The 20,595-nt window shown below is 37.2% G+C and overlaps 1 protein-coding gene across 1 annotated transcript; it reads left to right on the plus strand.

Annotated features, from left to right (window-relative positions):
- Positions 1-9,600: 9,600 nt before the first annotated feature.
- On the plus strand, positions 9,601-10,812 carry LOC138894319 (uncharacterized). The gene is made up of 3 exons (XM_070179009.1): positions 9,601-10,174; positions 10,247-10,599; positions 10,759-10,812. The coding sequence occupies exons 1-3, from the start codon at positions 9,601-9,603 to the stop codon at positions 10,810-10,812; spliced, it is 981 nt and encodes a 326-aa protein (XP_070035110.1).
- The last annotated feature ends 9,783 nt before the right edge of the window (positions 10,813-20,595 follow it).

The following is a 20,595-nucleotide window of genomic DNA, read 5'->3' on the forward strand; positions in this document are numbered from 1 at the left end:
TAAAAAGGATAAGTCTTCAACAGTCCATAGGCAAGGTGTTTAATTTCACACAGCTCCGAGATCTTTGGGAGTTTTAAGCACAGTCAAACTCTCGTTTACTTGCAAATCCTGAGATCATAAGGACTCCTCAAGCTTTGTGACTCGTATCTGCAAATATCCTTAGGAAACAACCTTTATCGCATCAAGAGTCCTTCCTACCAATATCGAACTGCAGTAACTTTTGTGTAAAACGTTATTGCCTTAAGGACCTTCAACAACTACTATGAGAATCTGGTTCTTAGCACATGTTCATTGCACACACTTATTAATGATCAAAACTAATAACTCAACGATGAGAACATAGATTAGTATCCCATGAAACTTTTAACTTCACGAAGGTGCTTGTCAATAAGAAGTTGAATCTACAAATTCTTTTTCTTTTCTAATTTAACTTTTTAATTGTTATTTTATTCAGGTTGTATAAATTTCATGTTAAAGTTCGAAATGATCTGAATAGGACCGCATCAGAATACAGTAGTAGGTAGGTTCAAAAAGGGGGACTATAACAAAAAGAGTAATTAAAACCCAACACTTTTCTAAATCAAATATATCCCTTTTACTCTGCCTATTTCTTTGGACTGGACAATTACCTTGAGTTTTTTTTGTTTCTATACATTATTTGAAACTTATTTGCCAAAATTATCCTAATTTTGTATATTACCCCCTCTATACAAGGATTGCTTATAATTTATATACAATCCATTATTAGTGCCTTAAATTAAGGGATTCAGTTATACTCTTTTCCTTTTTTCTCTCCTCTCCTCTTTTCCTACTCTTTGTCGCCTCTCTTCATATACAATCCATTGTTAGTGCCTTAAATTATGGGATTCAGTTACGCCCTTTTCCTTTTTTTCTCCCCTCCTCTTTTCAATAGTGCCTTAACTATAGTATAGCAACTCCAATAATGTTGAACCACAATAACGTAAAATAGTTCAAGACTTAATTGAGAACCAACTTTTATAAAACTATTTTAATAGCTTGAACCAGAAAGTAGCATCAAACCATAGCAATAGAGACACTGACTATAGACAATACCTAAACCAGGCAAGTTGAATATCGAAATATTCAAATATGATACAAATTTGATACATATACAACAACAGATAAATTAAAAATAAATTTTATTCAACTAATTATATAGTACACAACTTATTTATAACTTATCTATAACTTTCATACATCATTTTGACCAGTTAGAAATAACTACAACATCATACAACTTAAATATAAATTTTATATAAATATGTATTTTGTATATATTTTGTATATGATTTGTATATATTTTATATGTGATGTGTCCTGCTTCTTCTCTAAAATTTCAATCAAAACTTCATCTCTTAATACAATTTTGATACATATCAACAACGTTATGTAAAAAGAAAGCACTTATAACTTAAATATAAATTTCATACATTATTCAACTATTTTTTAACTTTCATACAATATTTAAATATCGTTTATATTGAAGCTTTCCTGATTGTCTGCTTTTGCAGTAGTTGTAGTGTTAGATATATTCTTAGTTTCTTTGTTAGTATAGTGGCTAGTCGAAATGATGGTAGAGTAAGGTCATGTCCTTGGGTGGTATAGGGGCGGGGGAGGGTGGCAAGGTGGTAAGGGTTCTAATAGGGTGAGAGTGGGGTCCTGGAACATAGGGACACTGACGAGTAAGTCTATTGAGTTAGGGAGGATTCTTCAAAAAAGGGAGATTAATATAGCATGTGTCCAGGAGACTAAATGGAAGGGTACAAGGGCTCGGAGTGTTAACGGGTTTAAGATATGGTATTCACGAGGGGCTGCGGGCAAGAATTGGGTAGGTATTTTAGTTGATAGGGATCTCTGTTACAACCCATGTTTTCGTACGTATGAGTCGTCATAAGTCAATTGATGTAAGCTCAGAAGTGAAATCATATTTGAAAAGTTTGCAAAGTAAGTTAATCATATTACCTCGGAGGTTACAAATATTAAAGATCATTAACAACAAGTACAAAGATGGTTGGAAGTTTCACAAGCTAAAGGAATTGAAAACAAATAATGTTTCGTCGAAAGTCGACAAATTGGGAATGTTATAACATGTACTTTTGGAGTGAGACCAGGGTGTTTAAATTGATAAGTAGGTTATGTTATGAGTTATGTTAGTCGTATGATAGTCGTGTGTTATGTTTTGAAGTCAAGCGAGTGGTGGAACAAAAGTCGATGAAAGTCATCACAAGTTACGTTCATAAGTTTTACAGAAACTTTGGGTCAAATGTAACTGCAATTTTCTCCCAATATACTTAGATTTATGGGGTGTTCCACACATCAAATTAAAGATCTATGAGTCTATTTTCCAACGCATTAAACCGTTTGTCAATACGACATCGGAGTAGAGAGATATGGGCATGTTTGCGATACTGCGCAAGCTGCTAGGTGACAAGTAGGTGTGTCACCTACTTGCTTAAATGAAAGCCCAAAAATGGGCCATTTCGGGTCGTCCAAAGAGGCCTTTTAAAGGCCTATTTTCTTCATATATTAGACTTAAAATAGAGCATAATAATCAGACATAAGCTCTGCAAACAAATCCTCCCAAAAATTTCCCACAAACCCTAATTGATTTTCTCTCCCTTTCAAGTTCTAATTGGAGGTAAAACCTAGAGTTTGAAGAACCAAGATAGGAGCTGAGTTATCCAACAAATAAGGTGAGTTTACTGCTCTCTTTCATCCATTTTGTCTGCTGTAAATTCATGGTAAGTCGTTCTATACTTGTAAGAACTCACGGGACGGTGATCGGAAGCCGTGAGTTCGAGTTATTCACTTGTAGCGGACTGTTTTGTGGACTGTTTTGTTGTGCTGTTGGGCAGCATCTTTTACTACTGTTTTGTGAGAGTTTTGGAGGAGGAAGGGTGTGGAGAAACACCACATAAATGCAGGATGTTGGGCTGGTCGTTCATCGTAACAATTTCGGGTTGTTGACACTACTACGGTGGTCGTTTTGTGTATGAAGCGATTGGGGTGTGTTGGGCTGTTTTGTAGTATTGTATGGTATGCATAAGGTTGGAAACTAATGTATATATGTTCTTATTGTTGTTTTTGGTGTTGTGGTGTTATCTTGAATTTGGAAGAAGTAAGGATTATAGGGGAGATGCTGTCCGTTTTAATACAAAATAAGCTTGTCGTTCGTTGTGCGTTAGTTGTACCTTTCGTAACTTAATGATAGTATTATTATCGTTGTTGTAGATTAAGGTGAGAAGAGGTGAGTTCAAGTTGGTGATTGGAAATATTGTGATAAGGTATGTTAAGGCTAAGCCTTCCTTCATTTTGGCATGATCTCGTAGCTACATGTGTTAGTAATGAGACAAAAAGAGAAGTTCATATTCATGAATTTATTCACACTATTCTAGTCTCATAAGTTACAATATTATTCCTTATCGAGACTCTATATTCAATTTTAGTATTGTCTTCTTCCAGTCAAGAGAGAAGCAAGCCTATATATACAGTATTACAGTATTTTCATTACCATCGAGCTATAATCGATGGGCAGGCCCCTATTGGGCAACCTCTGATCAGATGGTAAGTATATACCGAGCCTACTGTGGCCGAGCGCCTATGAGCGAGCCCAGAATGGCCGAGATACAGAGCCTAGTATGGCCGAGCGCCTATGAGCGAGCCTACTACGGCAGGGCAGTTACACATACCGAGCCTTATAGGGCCGGACAACTTTTTTACATACTATATGGAGAGAGTTGAGTCAGTATCAGCAGGTAAGCATATATCTCCAGACCATTTTTGACTCCCAGTTACATTTCGTTATTATATCATCAATTCAGTTTCAGCTTTCAGTTATTTTGTTGCCTTACATACTCAGTACATTATTTGTACTGACGTCCCTTTGTTGGGGACGCTGCATTTCATGCCTGCAGGTCCTGATAGACAGCTGGATAGACCTTCCCAGTAGACAGAGCCAAATATCAGCTTGGTTGGTAAGCTCCACTTCCCCGGAGTTACCAGGTCTAGACCTTGGAGTCTGTTATATATATACAGGTTTGATGGGTAGGTCGAGGCCCTGTCCCGACCATGATACAGTTCAACTATCTCTAGAGGCTTGTAGACAAGTCCTGTATAGTTTGTATAACAGTAGATGTTCACGGCGGCCTCCTCAGTCTGTACATTTATATATATATATATGAGTTTTTGGGTATGTTTACCCCTTAGATGAGACAGACGATATTTTTAGATGATTCAGAATATGGTCTCATCGGCGTAGGTTGAGGGTTATTCCTCTAGAGTTCACAGTTACAGAGTGGTACGCTCGGGCCGAGTATGGTACCGGGTGCCGGCCACGTCCCTTCAGGTTTGGGGCGTGACAAACTTGGTATCAGAGCAGTTCTATCCTAGGGAGTCTACAAGCCGTGTCTAGTAGAGTCTTGTTTATGGGTGTGTTGTGCACCACACTTATAAGCAGGAGGCTACAAGGCATTTAGGAGTCTGCTACCCTTCATTCAAATCCAAATCGTGCTATAGAGCTGAGTCATAAGAGTTCGAGCCAAAGCTTATGTTTGCTAATGATATAGCGATGCTTTCAATTAGAAAAATTATAACTAGTTAAAGGGCTAATACAACAGCATATAAAAGCATTAGTAGAGAGAGAATTTTTGACTACGTGGCCCTGTTTGAGACCCTATTAGATCGTGCTTACCATATGTGCAAATTTCCCATTTACCCTAAGACGGGAATATCCAACATACCCCGTGAATAACAGGCCATGGGAGTATCAAAAGGTAAAAGTATAAGATTCAACAGGTAACAGAAGCAAGGTGAAGAAGGGTACGAGGTACCTAGTTAATGAAGATTGTCCGAATTTCCACGTCAGGCAGAGAATTAAAAGGATTCTAAGTTACCTTCAACAGAAATAGAGGTATGTACAATTAGTCACACCCATCTCAGTTATGCCCTATGGGAGCTAACATATATATTTAAAAGAAAGAATTGAGTCCACCTCACAGACAAAGGCTTGAATTGTTAGAAGATTATATTATGGATGTTCTATGGCGTCCACAAAAGGTTAAAGTAATAATACCCCGAGCAACAGATCGGAAGATAGCTTAAGCCTACTTAAAGGCTGGGAGAGAAGAGGAAACTAACGAGTTACATCAGGTAAGTGAATTAGGAGTCTGAACATTGCAAAATCACTCTTAACATTAGAGGTACAAGAAAGATAGTACAACAGCCATATTCTATAATGGCTCTACAATAAAGCTAGAAAAAAAAAGTACCAGTCTCATAAGGAGTAAGTATGAAGCTCCCACCGGATTGTGTACGCACTAGAGGTGCAAGTTTATAGTAGAGCTTCAAGAAGTGGAAGTGAATTCTACCTATGTGGAAGGGAGGTTATTAAAGAGACAGAAGATATAATGCGAGATTAAAAGCTAAGTAAGGTAAAGGTTAAGAAGGTACGAAATGCTCAAATGTAGAAGGTTGTGAATAGTCCATACATCAGATAGCGGGCTGGAAGCGCCATGATTCAGTACCCACAAATGATAGTGGTGTTGTCAGGGACATATCTTCTAGCCTATAGTTTCCAAGTACCGAGAGGTCTAGTTAAGAGAGTAAAGAAGAGTTAGAGACAATTTGATGTCCCGCTTGAAGTTCCTGAATAACATAAGGAAATGTATGGTGCTAGAAAGTTAAAGGAAGGTTGTGAGTACTATAAATAAATATGTGTAGGTCACAAGATAAAGTATGGTAGAGAAACATGGTTTTAGGCGGACATGAGTAAGGATAAGCAGAGGTGATTGAGAAGCTGACGAGAATAGGTAAGGCCTCAGAATTAAGCCCATCAAAACAAGAGAACTGATGGTTTCCGTAAGTTATAAAAAAAAAATAACTCAGTATAGCCTGAACGAACTCAGAGGAGTCTAAGACTATGAGAAATTTGAAGAGATAAAATGTTGCCCTGGTAGTAGAATAATGGTGTAATTGTGATATATAAGAGGATAACGTTAAGGCTATTGATTGGTTAATGATTCAAAGAGGAGGGAAACTCATGAATTGCATGAGATTAGAATACCCCTTATAAGATGAATCACGTTGGGATGCGATGAAATACACTTATTGAAGTATAGTATCATCCCTAGATGGATCAAGAAAATAACTTCAGATGTTTCCTAATGAGACGTGATCCCTAAGGACAATGTATTATGTAAGAGGTTTCAAGTTATCAATGGTAGATTATAGATCCACATTAAGGTGAATCAACAATAGGCAGATACAAGTTCCAAAGTATGAGATGATATCAGGCCTTCATTTTTAAGATGAACAGTAATGAGGAAGAACTAAAGGACTTAGATTTATACATATAGGATAAGAAGCGAGAGGTAACATGGAGTTGGGTAGCAAACCTCGGCAATAATAAACGGAAGCAAGTGTGATAGTGTAGTATGACCTACCTAGATGTAGTAAATCAATAAGGATATATTTACAAGGCTACGAAACAAGATATCGCAACAGTCGTAAGTTTGACAAATTACCGAGCGAAGAACTTTACTACACCTATATACACTGGGAGGAACAACTTGTCATAGTTCTATATATGTTCCCAAAGTGAGGCCTAGAGATTGGCTAAAAGCTGGAGGAAAAGGAACAGAAGAGTCGCATAGGCACACATATAAGGATAAAGTCGTACAAGATGAATGACAGAAGGTCGCAATGATTACGAGGTTGGAAGGATTCAGACCAAAAGTCATGGTGTCAGAAGAGGCCTAAAGGGGGGAATGCCCTGGCCTATAGATTTATTCATAGAACAATTGCCTAGATGGAAAGGCCAGAAATAAAGTATTTATGAGAGCAATAGGTTATGAGACTGATAAGTGCACCAGTCAACATTCGAGGACGAATGTTCCAAAGGGGGGAATGATGTTACAACCCATGTTTTCGTACGTATGAGTCGTCATAAGTCAATTGATGTAAGCTCAGAAGTGAAATCATATTTGAAAAGTTTGCAAAGTAAGTTAATCATATTACCTCGGAGGTTACAAATATTAAAGATCATTAACAACAAGTACAAAGATGGTTGGAAGTTTCACAAGCTAAAGGAATTGAAAACAAATAATGTTTCGTCGAAAGTCGACAAATTGGGAATGTTATAACATGTACTTTTGGAGTGAGACCAGGGTGTTTAAATTGATAAGTAGGTTATGTTATGAGTTATGTTAGTCGTATGATAGTCGTGTGTTATGTTTTGAAGTCAAGCGAGTGGTGGAACAAAAGTCGATGAAAGTCATCACAAGTTACGTTCATAAGTTTTACAGAAACTTTGGGTCAAATGTAACTGCAATTTTCTCCCAATATACTTAGATTTATGGGGTGTTCCACACATCAAATTAAAGATCTATGAGTCTATTTTCCAACGCATTAAACCGTTTGTCAATACGACATCAGAGTAGAGAGATATGGGCATGTTTGCGATACTGCGCAAGCTGCTAGGTGACAAGTAGGTGTGTCACCTACTTGCTTAAATGAAAGCCCAAAAATGGGCCATTTCGGGTCGTCCAAAGAGGCCTTTTAAAGGCCTATTTTCTTCATATATTAGACTTAAAATAGAGCATAATAATCAGACATAAGCTCTGCAAACAAATCCTCCCAAAAATTTCCCACAAACCCTAATTGATTTTCTCTCCCTTTCAAGTTCTAATTGGAGGTAAAACCTAGAGTTTGAAGAACCAAGATAGGAGCTGAGTTATCCAACAAATAAGGTGAGTTTACTGCTCTCTTTCATCCATTTTGTCTGCTGTAAATTCATGGTAAGTCGTTCTATACTTGTAAGAACTCACGGGACGGTGATCGGAAGCCGTGAGTTCGAGTTATTCACTTGTAGCGGACTGTTTTGTGGACTGTTTTGTTGTGCTGTTGGGCAGCATCTTTTACTACTGTTTTGTGAGAGTTTTGGAGGAGGAAGGGTGTGGAGAAACACCACATAAATGCAGGATGTTGGGCTGGTCGTTCATCGTAACAATTTCGGGTTATTGACACTACTACGGTGGTCGTTTTGTGTATGAAGCGATTGGAGTGTGTTGGGCTATTTTGTAGTATTGTATGGTATGCATAAGGTTGGAAACTAATGTATATATGTTCTTATTGTTGTTTTTGGTGTTGTGGTGTTATCTTGAATTTGGAAGAAGTAAGGATTATAGGGGAGATGCTGTCCGTTTTAATACAAAATAAGCTTGTCGTTCGTTGTGCGTTAGTTGTACCTTTCGTAACTTAATGATAGTATTATTATCGTTGTTGTAGATTAAGGTGAGAAGAGGTGAGTTCAAGTTGGTGATTGGAAATATTGTGATAAGGTATGTTAAGGCTAAGCCTTCCTTCATTTTGGCATGATCTCGTAGCTACATGTGTTAGTAATGAGACAAAAAGAGAAGTTCATATTCATGAATTTATTCACACTATTCTAGTCTCATAAGTTACAATATTATTCCTTATCGAGACTCTATATTCAATTTTAGTATTGTCTTCTTCCAGTCAAGAGAGAAGCAAGCCTATATATACAGTATTACAGTATTTTCATTACCATCGAGCTATAATCGATTGGGCAGGCCCCTATTGGGCAACCTCTGATCAGATGGTAAGTATATACCGAGCCTACTGTGGCCGAGCGCCTATGAGCGAGCCCAGAATGGCCGAGATACAGAGCCTAGTATGGCCGAGCGCCTATGAGCGAGCCTACTACGGCAGGGCAGTTACACATACCGAGCCTTATAGGGCCGGACAACTTTTTTACATACTATATGGAGAGAGTTGAGTCAGTATCAGCAGGTAAGCATATATCTCCAGACCATTTTTGACTCCCAGTTACATTTCGTTATTATATCATCAATTCAGTTTCAGCTTTCAGTTATTTTGTTGCCTTACATACTCAGTACATTATTTGTACTGACGTCCCTTTGTTGGGGACGCTGCATTTCATGCCTGCAGGTCCTGATAGACAGCTGGATAGACCTTCCCAGTAGACAGAGCCAAATATCAGCTTGGTTGGTAAGCTCCACTTCCCCGGAGTTACCAGGTCTAGACCTTGGAGTCTGTTATATATATACAGGTTTGATGGGTAGGTCGAGGCCCTGTCCCGACCATGATACAGTTCAACTATCTCTAGAGGCTTGTAGACAAGTCCTGTATAGTTTGTATAACAGTAGATGTTCACGGCGGCCTCCTCAGTCTGTACATTTATATATATATATATATGAGTTTTTGGGTATGTTTACCCCTTAGATGAGACAGACGATATTTTTAGATGATTCAGAATATGGTCTCATCGGCGTAGGTTGAGGGTTATTCCTCTAGAGTTCACAGTTACAGAGTGGTACGCTCGGGCCGAGTATGGTACCGGGTGCCGGCCACGTCCCTTCAGGTTTGGGGCGTGACAATCTCAGGGAGATGGCAGTGGATTTTAGGATGGTGAATGATAGGTTAATGACTATTAAGTTAGTGATTGGTGGGGTCACTTTTAATATGGTTAGCTCTTACGCGCCTTAGGTGGGCCTGGGTGAGGAGGTCAAAAGGCGCTTCTGGGACGATTTGGACGAGGTTATGTGTGGTATCCCACACACCGAGAAGCTCATCATAGGGGGTGACTTTAATGGCCATATTGGGGTGACTGCTACGGGTTATGACGAGGTGCATGGCGGATTTGGTTTCGGAGTTTGGAACGAAGGTGGTACTTCTTTGTTGGATTTGTCTAAAGCTTTTGACTTGGTGTTAGCTAATTCGTGTTTCCAGAAGAGGGAGGAACACTTGGTCACCTTTCGGATTAAGGTAGCCAAGACTCAGATTGATTATCTTCTCCTCAGGAGGGGTGATAGGGGCCTTTGCACTAATTGCAAGGTTATACTAATTGAGTGTTTGTCGACGCAACATAGGCTCTTGGTAATGGACTTGGAGATTCAGAGAATAAGGAAGAGATCGGTGTATGGCCAACCTAAGATTAAGGGGGGAGCCTTGACTAAGGTAAATGCTCAGGAGTTGGGGGAGAAGTTGTTGGCCATGTGGGCCTGTAGGAGTAGTGGGGATGTGAGTAGCATGCGGGCCACAATAGCGAACTGCATTATGGAGGTCGCTAGAGAGGTTCTAGGGGTAACGAAGGGTTATTTGGGAGGACACAAAGGTGACTGGTGGTAGAATTAGGATGTCTAAGGAAATGTAGAAGCTAAGAAAGTGGCATATCTGAATCTAATAGAGAGCACGGACAAGGAGGAGAAGAGGACGTGTAGGGAGTGTTTCAAGAAAGAAAGGAAAGAGGAAATATTGGCAGTCACGGCGGCTAAGACTGCTGCTTTTGAGCGATGGTACGAGGATCTTGGGAGAAAAGAAGGCAACAAGAAGTTGTTCATGTTAGCCAAGATTAGGGAGAGGAAGGCTCGGGACCTGGACCAAGTACGGTGCATCAAGGATGAAGATGGAAAGGTTATGGTGGAAGAGGCGTGTATCAGGCGTAGATGGCATGAGTACTTCCATAGGCTCTTAAACAAGGGAGGAGATAAGAACATCATGCTAGGTGAGTTGGAGATCAGGGAGTCAGTGGGATTTTCGGTTTTGTAATCATATTAGGAGCGTAGTGGTGGAGGGGGCGATGCAGAAGATGAGCAGGGGTAAGGCTACTGGGCTAGACGAGATCCCAGTGGAATTTTGGAGGAAAGTTGGTCGGGTAGGCTTGGAGTGGCATACTGGTTTGTTTAATGTCATTTTCAGGACGAAGAAGATGCCCGAAGGTTGGCGGCGGAGTTTGATGATCTAGTTGTATAAAAAAAAGGTGATATCCAGGATTATAACAACTATAGGGGTATCAAGCTGCAGAGTCATACTATGAAAGTTTGGGAGAGGGTGGTGGAGATGACGGTGCGATGTTGTGTTAGTATTTTTGAGAACCAGTTTTGATTTATACCGGGATGGTCTACTACAGAAGCCATTCGCCTTGTGAGGAGATTGGTGGAGCAGTATTGGGAGAGGAAGAAGGACTTACATATGGTATTCATCGACCTAAAGAAGGCCTATGATAAAGTCCCGAGATAGGTCATATGGAGATGTATGGAGGCTAGTGGTGTCCTGGTGGCATACATTAGGGAGACTAAGGACATATACGAGGGAGCGAAGACTCATGTGAGGACTGCGAGAGGAGACTCAAATCATTTCCCATTGGAGATGGGGTTACATCAGGTATCGGATCTTAGCCTATTTTTGTTTGCCTTAGCGTTAGATGTGCTAACGCGACACATATAAGAGGATGTGCCATGGTATATGCTATTTGCTGATGACATAGTCCTGATTGATGAGACGCGAGGCGGATTTAATGCTAAGTTGGAAGTTTGGAGACAAACACTAGAGTCTAAAGGTTTCAAGTTGAGTAGGTCAAAAACTGAGTACTTGCAGTGCAAGTTCAGTGATGGGATGCATGAAGAAGAAGTGGAAGTGAGGATTGCTACTCAGGTCATCCCTAAAAGAGATAGTTTCAAGTATCTTGGGTCTATTATTCAAGGCAACGGGGAGATTGACGAGGATGTTACTCATCGTATTGGAGCGGGGTGGATGAGATAGAGGCTCGACTCGGGGGTTTTATGTGATAAGAATGTGCCACCTGGACTTAAGGGCAAGTTCTATAGAGTGGTAGTTAGACCGACTTTGTTGTATGGAGCTGAGTGCTGGCATGTCAAGAAGTCCCATGTCCAGAAGATAAAAAGTAACTAAAATTAGGATGTTGAGATGGATGTGTCGGCATACTAGAAAAGACAGGATTAGGAATGCAGTTATTAGGGACAAGGTAGGAGCGACATTTATGGAGGACAAGTTGCGGGAATCGAGGCTGAGATGGTTTGGGCATGTGAAGAGGAGAGACATTGATGCTCCGATCAGGAGGTGTGAGAGGTGTCCATAGCGGGTCTGAAAAAGGGAAGGGGTAGGCCTAAGAAGTATTGGGGAGAGGTAATTAGGAAGGACATGTCATTGCTTTAGCTTACCGAGGATATGACCCACGATAGGAAGGTGTTGAGGTCGAGGATTAGGGTTGTAGGTTGACAAATAGTAGTGTGTTCCTCCTAGGCCGACCAGTAGTACTAGGACTAACTTTGTAATTTCCTATTTATGGTTCTTTATTATGCATGTTGTGGGCATTCACGTCTGTTACCATATTACATTGTTGCTAATAATCTTTGCTACTTGGTTTCTTTATCTTCACGGTTGCTTGAGCCGAGGATCTATCGGGAAGAGCCTCTCTATCTTTATGAGGAAGGGGTAAGGTCTGCGTACACACTACCCTCCCCAGACCCCATTTATGGGATCAAACTAGGTTTGTTGTTGTTGTTGTTGTTTATATACAATATTTAAATAAAAAAATATCTAACTATAACATAACACAACTTGAATATAATTTGTATACAATTATAATACAACTTTAATACATCTTCGAGTTTCAATATGAAATTCATCCAAAATCAACTCTAGTCTTCACCAAACACCCTCAAAATTGATATATAAACTCCAAAGAATATCCCGACATTTACAACGACACCCAATCAAAATAAATAATAATTAAAAAATTGAATTCAAAATCAAAGTTTCGAAGCTTTTGATGGCTGGCGGGGCAACAGGCAACGACTGGTCTGACGATGATAAGCAACAATATCAACTTTGTTATTGAATTCTCTGAAGAAAAAAACAAAAAAAGGAGATTAGAAAGGAGAAGAGAATCATAGAGATCCAAAGAAGTAGAAGTCGGACATAAAAAAGAAATTTTAGAGCGAGGAGATAGAACTATGGAATTTGATTTTCACATTAAAAGGCTACAATCAAGGATACTCATTTAAAACTTATGTGTATATAATTGGTAAATTGTATATCAACTTGTAATTAAGTTAAAATCTAAACAGTAAGGGTAAATAAGTTTCTAATGTAGTACATATAGATAAAAATCTCAATTACCTTGGCCTATGGTTACAACTTCACTATATATATATATATATATATATATATATATATATATATATATATATATATATATATATATATATATACTCATCCCCAAAAGGTTTCTCTTCTTTTAATCTTATCCTCGATCCTCTACTATTTAGAGTCCACCCCTTTTTAAAGATTTTGAAAAAGAAGGATAAAGATAATACTTGTTATATATTTTCCTAAAGGGCACAAGAAGAAAATCTCTCTACACTACTCCTACTCGGCGTGATGTTATTCTAAGTTTTGTTGTTCAATTCCCTTGTCCTCGCCTCAATTTATCTGATTTTGTGTTTTCTCACCATTTTTTATTTTTTCTGCTTTTGACGCTTCCATGAAAATATTTGTGGGTAGCGCAAGTAGAAAATGGTAGTTAAGATGATAGAATACTGATTAAAATTGTCAGAATTACCAGTAACATAAAATGTTTGAAAACTTAAAAGAATGCAACTTTTGATGATAATAATTGCACATGCAACTGCATTTACGATAGACACAATACATGATGTACTAGTGGATGAGCAGCAGGAATCATAAGATATTCTCACGGTAACTGGATTGATGGATTCTCTGGCAATATAGTTGCCTCATCGCCACTACAGGCTGAAATTATTGCACTACTCAAGGGTATGGGAACTCGCTTTCACAAAAAATCGAATACCACTAATAGTGGAGACGGACTGTCAGGTTGCTCATCGAAGTAATGGGCCAACCGCCCGTTAGGCACATCTACCGCGAAGAAAACCAAGTAGTGCACACTTTAGCAAAATATGGGAGTACTTGGGACTCACATACAAATGTTGAGCGCGAAAACTTATTTTGGAGTGAACCACCTTTATTTGTTTTCTTAGTATTCCTCAAAGAACCCATATTGTATTGACACTTCTTAATTTTCTGTATAAATAAAAAATTCTCTGATTAGCAAAAAAAAAAAAAAAGATGTACTAGTGGTTTTACTTTAAATGGCGGAGCCACTGTATTACGAATTCGAAAGAACTCAATAGATTAGGCTTAAATCTTGTTTTTTTATTAAAAAGTTTACTTGATATATATAAATATTTTAGAATCCAAAAAAAAAAATTATGGTCTAGAACCCACAAAAAAAAACTTAAAATCCTAACTCCACTTTTGATTAGCGTACTTGCAATATTCAGTAACGCATTTGTTTGATTTAAGAAAGTTATAAGGAATCAGCCAAAGTGATTTTCAACATTTTGTGATTGGCCGTGTGCGTTTTGAGAGCAGTTCTTTTTGGTTCTTTCACCAGTAGACCAACTAATCATATATAGTACTGTACGTTACATTAAATTGACTGCCTATTTGCTTAAGTAATTATATTTTTTACATGTGTTTAAATTATTTTACGGACCAGCCATATAAATTCGTTTCGAGGAAGGGTAATGGTCATGCCCAAATTCCTGATTTCTGCCGCATGTTCTTGTACAATTTTGGATTATGTTCGCCTCTTTTAATAAGAACTTAAATTAGTAGAGAAAAAAAGCTTTTATAAATATAAAAAAACGTCCTTAAAACATTGTTGGGAACACTTATGCATTCACTACATGTGACATAAGACTAGGGTGGATATTTAAAAACCGACTAAATCAATCGAATCGTACCGTACCGAATCGGTTTTTAGGTTTCTTTTAATAAAATCGTAAGTTTTTATATAAATCTATAATCGTACCGATAATTAGGGCAGATTTTTATTTTATAAAAATAAACCAAAAAAATACCGAACCGTACCGAATAAATTTACATGTAAAAAATATATTTATATATTAATTTTAAAAATAATAAAACATTAAATTTTTCTTTGGTCTTGGTATTATGAAAACAGTTGCAAGCCAACAAGTAATTAAACTCAAAATCTTAATTCCCAAACCTATTATGCTACTCCTATTGAAACTAAATTATTTCCAACATATCCACTAACAAACTAAGACACAAGGTATTATAGCGATTATGAGTAGCAAACTATAATGTATTGAATATGTTTCCTTTCGTATGATTTAGATTTATCTTTTTGAATATTCAATCTTCTATAGACTTTATTCTTGAGTCTCATTCCCAACTTGGTTAATATCTTTCCACTCGTGCGATTTATATTTTCTTTGTATTAATTTGCTTAGTTTATTTTACGCCGCTATAGAATAGTTGATGGATCTATACTCTAGCCATCTTTCATATTTTCTTAATTCATCACCCTTTCAAATGTAAAAATGTCAAGAAAGTTTTGCTAAGTCTTATAAAAGTACGTATGTTATTGTATTCTACTCCTACTAGTGACTTTTACATGATATTTTAAAAAAAAATACTGAAAATTAACCAAACCGTACCGATACCGAAGAGAAACCGATATGATTGGGATGGTTTCGAAAAGTCCAATTTTAATTATACATAATAAAATAACCGAAAAATTGGTGTGGTACGAATTTTACAAAATAATCGACCGAATCGAACCATTTACGCTCCTGCATAAAATGTAGTCAATTGATTACGTAGTAAATCATCCCTAATTCCCCTGAATTTCATTAGCATTCTGTTCTATATCATTTCATTTTCTTTTCCAATTACGTCACTCATTTAATTTACCACCAGATATCCTGCAGAACATCATCATATACGTGTTCTTAGTGTTGGCCCGTGGGTCGACCAATTCTTTAGCATTCATAATAGCTTTGAATTTTTATCTTTGAATTGTGAAATATATTCTCTCCACAAACTTCTAATCATATAGCAATGATTTTAGAAAATTTTACATGCTATAGCTAAATAATGCACATTATTTATTATAAACCAAAATACTTTAAAAGTATTATTATTTATAGCCACCTTTTATATTTTATAGCAAAGTACAAATATATACAACAGATCCCTCAACTTTTCGTTCAACCCTCTCTCTTCTTCCTCAATTCTCTCTCCCTTTTCCCTCTCTTTTCGGCAAGGCCGCCGTCTTCTCCGGCGACTCACCGCCATGGCTAGATTTGTTCAGATTTTCGATGACTCTGCTTTAAATTTCCTTCTTCTCTAGCGACTCTACTTCAGATTGCCAAAAGCTCATTTCGTAGCTATGGCCAAATCTGTTCTCCTAATCCCTCTTTGCTTCCACTATCGGGAGTCTACCATCTCCATCGCGCCTCCGACTCTTACCTCGACGGAGAGAATAGATCTGAAACTTTCCTGCACGGATGATTTACATCTAGATCTAGTAGCTCGGTGAAGAGAATAGATCTGAAACTTTTCGATATGGATCCATGGCTTCTTCTTCTTCTTGATTCATCTGACCGAATTTTGGTTGATACAATGTGATAGTGTATTCTCATATCTGGCCGAATTTTTGTTCTTCTCCATTTTTAGTTTTAATACAATGTATACAGTATTTTGCTTGGCCGGAAGACGCCATATCCGACAAACTTTCTTCTCTTCTTTGCTATTGAGTCACATACAATGATACAAATACATTATATTCTGTATAAATACATTCAAATACATTATATTCTATACAAATATATTATATTTTCGCATGTATTTATATACTCCGAAGGTTATTTTTTGTGCAGATCCCTATATTTTTTTAATTTTTATTATTTGAATACAGTCAAATTAAATACAGTAAATTGAATATAGTGTAAAAGCATCTACGAATGAATATAGAGAATTGAATACAAATGAATATTATTATTTTTGTGATTTTTTGTTGTTTGAATACAGTCGAATTGAATACGGTGAATTGAATACAATGTAAAATAGATAAAAATGAATATAGGTGTCACGGTCTAAAATTCCACCACAGACGTCGTGATGGCACCTAATCTCTAAGATTAGGTAAGCCGATTTCAATTACATTTTGAAGCCATTTGTTTTTAAATTAAATAAGTAATCAAAACTAACAGCGGAACAAAATGAATATACAACCTCCCAAGACTGGTAGTACTGAGTCACGAACTCTAACTAAATACATGGACTGATCACGAGGACCGAATATACAATATTGTTTGATTAAAAATTATCAGTACAATGAAATGAAAAGACTCCAAGAGACTGCGATGACCAAGCAGCTCTAACTTGAATCCTTATGATCCCGCTTTAACTCTGCTCAAGTCCGATATATCCAATACCTGGCTCTGCACAAAAATATACAGAAGTGTAGTATGAGTACACCATGGTTGGTACCCAGTAAGTATCAAGACTAACCTCAGTGGAGTAGAGACGAGGTATAGTCAAGACACTCACTAGTCTAATAGCATGTGCAACATAATATACAAAATAATAGGAAACAAATAACAATAAGGGCAATATAAAATAACCAGTGATATGTACAGCAGACAATAAGAACACCATTAATATCGCTCAATAATTAATAATTATAATTACACCCAATTAAATCAAATCCTTCAAATAAATGTCTTTCACATAAAATTCTTCCAAATAACTCTCTTTCAAATATAATTTCTTCAAATAAATATTTTTCAAATATACTTCCTTTAAATAATTTTCTCTCAAATATAATTTCTTTAAATAAATATCTTTCGAATGTAATCCTTTCCAATAAATCTTTTTGCATAAAAATTCTTTGAATTAAATATTTTAAATATAATTCTTTCAATTAAAAAGTCATCATGTGACACTTCATTTCATAATCATTCAACCACGGGTCTCAGCCTATTTTTATATTTTTCATAAACACGGGTCTCAGCCCATTTTTTATATTTTTACGGTACTTCGTGCCCATAATAAATTATTATATTTCTCCGGCACCTCGTGCCCTCATTTTATATCATAACTGCACGGATAATTCACGTGTCAATATCCTCATTATCTACTCACGGCACCTCGTGCCCACATTTCATTTTATAATCCGCTTGGCAATAGCCACAGGCTCCCAATTTCAACATAAATTAGATTATTAATCAATTTACTAATAACAAGACAAATTGCACAAGTTATAAAAATAAACACAAGGAAAATCACAACATCACATAAAAATCACCAATACAACCACTCCTCATCATCACATACCATCCCTGACAATAGCCACCCTTATCTCTCCTATAGCCACCATTATCCCTCCACCCTGACAATATCAATAGCCACTCTTATCGCTCATATTGCCACCCTTATCGCTCCTATAACTGCCCTTATCGCTCCGCCCAGACAATATTCTAACAAATACAACAACAATAAAATACCACCCTTATACACACATAATATCAACGGTGAAATGCCACACTTATCTCCTCAAAATAATAACTCACACAACACAACAATTTACATTGAAAATTATCATGGCAACATAACAAAATCAATTCATATCACAATTTGCCCAATGGCCACAACCAAAATTCCAAAGATACAACCAAGTCAATTAATTTCACAACAAATAGCCGAAGGCTCCACACAATGTGTATAACACCCCAAAAACAATCAACAGAAATAGAAATTACTCAGCATAAAGCAAAACCTTTATTAATCCAAATTCTCAATAGTTATATAAACACATCTTCTTAAACTCATTTAATTAATTATTTGCAAAAAAAAATTCATAATAAAATTAAATTCCAAGAATTATAAAACCAACAAATTCACGGAATTATATAAATAATCAAGTAACAATCACATCAAATTATCATATAACAACAAATTCAATAACAAGGATTCAGGCATGGCAAATAGATGATTTAATAAATACCAACAATTATCTAATTTACTACACAATATGCCCAAGACTTTAATTCAATGAATTTTGCACATATAAGCTCAAGTACGTACTCGTCACCTCGCGTACAGGGCTTTTCACATTTCACAAATGGCACATAAGACTCGATGCTTAAAGGGTAATTCCCCTACTCGAGGTTAAGCAAGACACTTACTTTTTTGAAGTTATGCATTTTCCAAAATCGCTTTCTTGCTTGAATTGACCTCCGGACAGCTCAAATCTATCCAAATTAATTGTACAACTTCATTAAAATTTATCAGAAATAATTTCGGATAATAATACGTCGACTTAAAATTTTATTCCAAAAAGTCAACAAAAGTCAACGTGGGGCTCGCGTCTGGGAACCAGACATAATTTTCATAAAATCCGAACACCCATTCCGATACGAGTTCAACTCGACCTCCAAATCTTAAATTTTTGTTTTTGAAAGATTTTATAAAATCTTAATTGTTTTCCATTTAAATCCGAATTAAATGATGGATTCAAAGGCATAATCATGGAAATTAATCAAAACTGTATAAGAATCTCTCCAAAAATCGCCTTCTACCGAGCTCCCAATTTGATTTTTGTGTTATGAACTCAAACCCCCGTTTTTGGAAATTTTATTTCTGCCCAGATAGGTCTTCTTCGCGTTCGCGTGACCAGTGTCGCGTTCGCGAAGACCAACTGTTCCTGTCCCAACATTTACTCTTCGCGTTCGCGAACTCCTCGTCGCGTTCGTGATGACCAACTGACCTGCTCCTTCACGTTCGCATTCCACGCTTCGCGTTCGCGAAGGTCAAACGACCTCAGGCCCAACTCCTCCATTTCCTTCTACACGTTCGCGACTGGCCCCTTATATTCGCGTAGGCTCCTCAGGCATCTATCTGCGTTCGCGAGTCCTCCTTCGCGTTTGCGAAGGCCAAATCCAGCACCCCTAAATTTTCTTCTTCACGTACGCGGGACTTCCTTCGCGTACGCGAAGAAGGAAAACCAGACACCAGAATCAGCAGTTCCAAAACAATTCCAAATGATCTGAAACCACCCCGAAACACACCCGAGGCCCCCGAGACCCCGTCCGATCACACCATCCAGTCCCATAACATAACACGGACCTACTCGAGGCCTCAAATCACATCGAACCACATCAAAATGATGAATCACACCTCAAATCAAAATCTATGAAATTTGAACTTTTAATTATATATCTTGTGCCGAAACACATCAAATCAATCTGGAATGACTTTAAATTTTGCACAAATGTCATAATTGATATTACGAAGCTATTCAAATTTTCAAAATCGAATTCTGACCCCGATATTAAAAAGCCAACCCCCAGGTCAAACTTTTCAAAAATTCATCTTTCGCCATTTCAAGCCAAATTTCTCTACAGACCTCCAAATAATTTTTTGGACACGCTCCTAAGTCTAAACTCACCATACAGAGCTATTGACATCATCAAAATTCCATTCCGGAGTCGTCTTTACAGAGTTCCGACTACGGTCAAAATCCTAAGACTTAAGCTTCCGTTTTAGGGACCAAGTGTCCCAAATCACTCTATATCATCCGGTAACTGAATTCAACCATGCACGCAAGTCAATACACGTAATACGAAGCTGCTCAGGGCCTTATACCGTCGAACGGGACTTAAATTCTTGAAACGACAAGTTAGGTCGTTACAATATATAAATTGAATATAGTGTATACGGTTGAATTAAATAGAGCGGTATACAACCTAATTCTTGATTTTTTTTTGTTTGAATACAACTTAATTCATATAGTAAAATATAATACAATGTAAAATATATAAGAACGAATATATCCGAATTAAATATAATGTATACAATCGAATTGATACACGCAGATTTATTGCGCTTTCTGTTATT

This window comes from Nicotiana tomentosiformis, chromosome 6, assembly GCF_000390325.3.
Source record: "Nicotiana tomentosiformis chromosome 6, ASM39032v3, whole genome shotgun sequence".
NCBI lineage: Eukaryota > Viridiplantae > Streptophyta > Magnoliopsida > Solanales > Solanaceae > Nicotiana > Nicotiana tomentosiformis.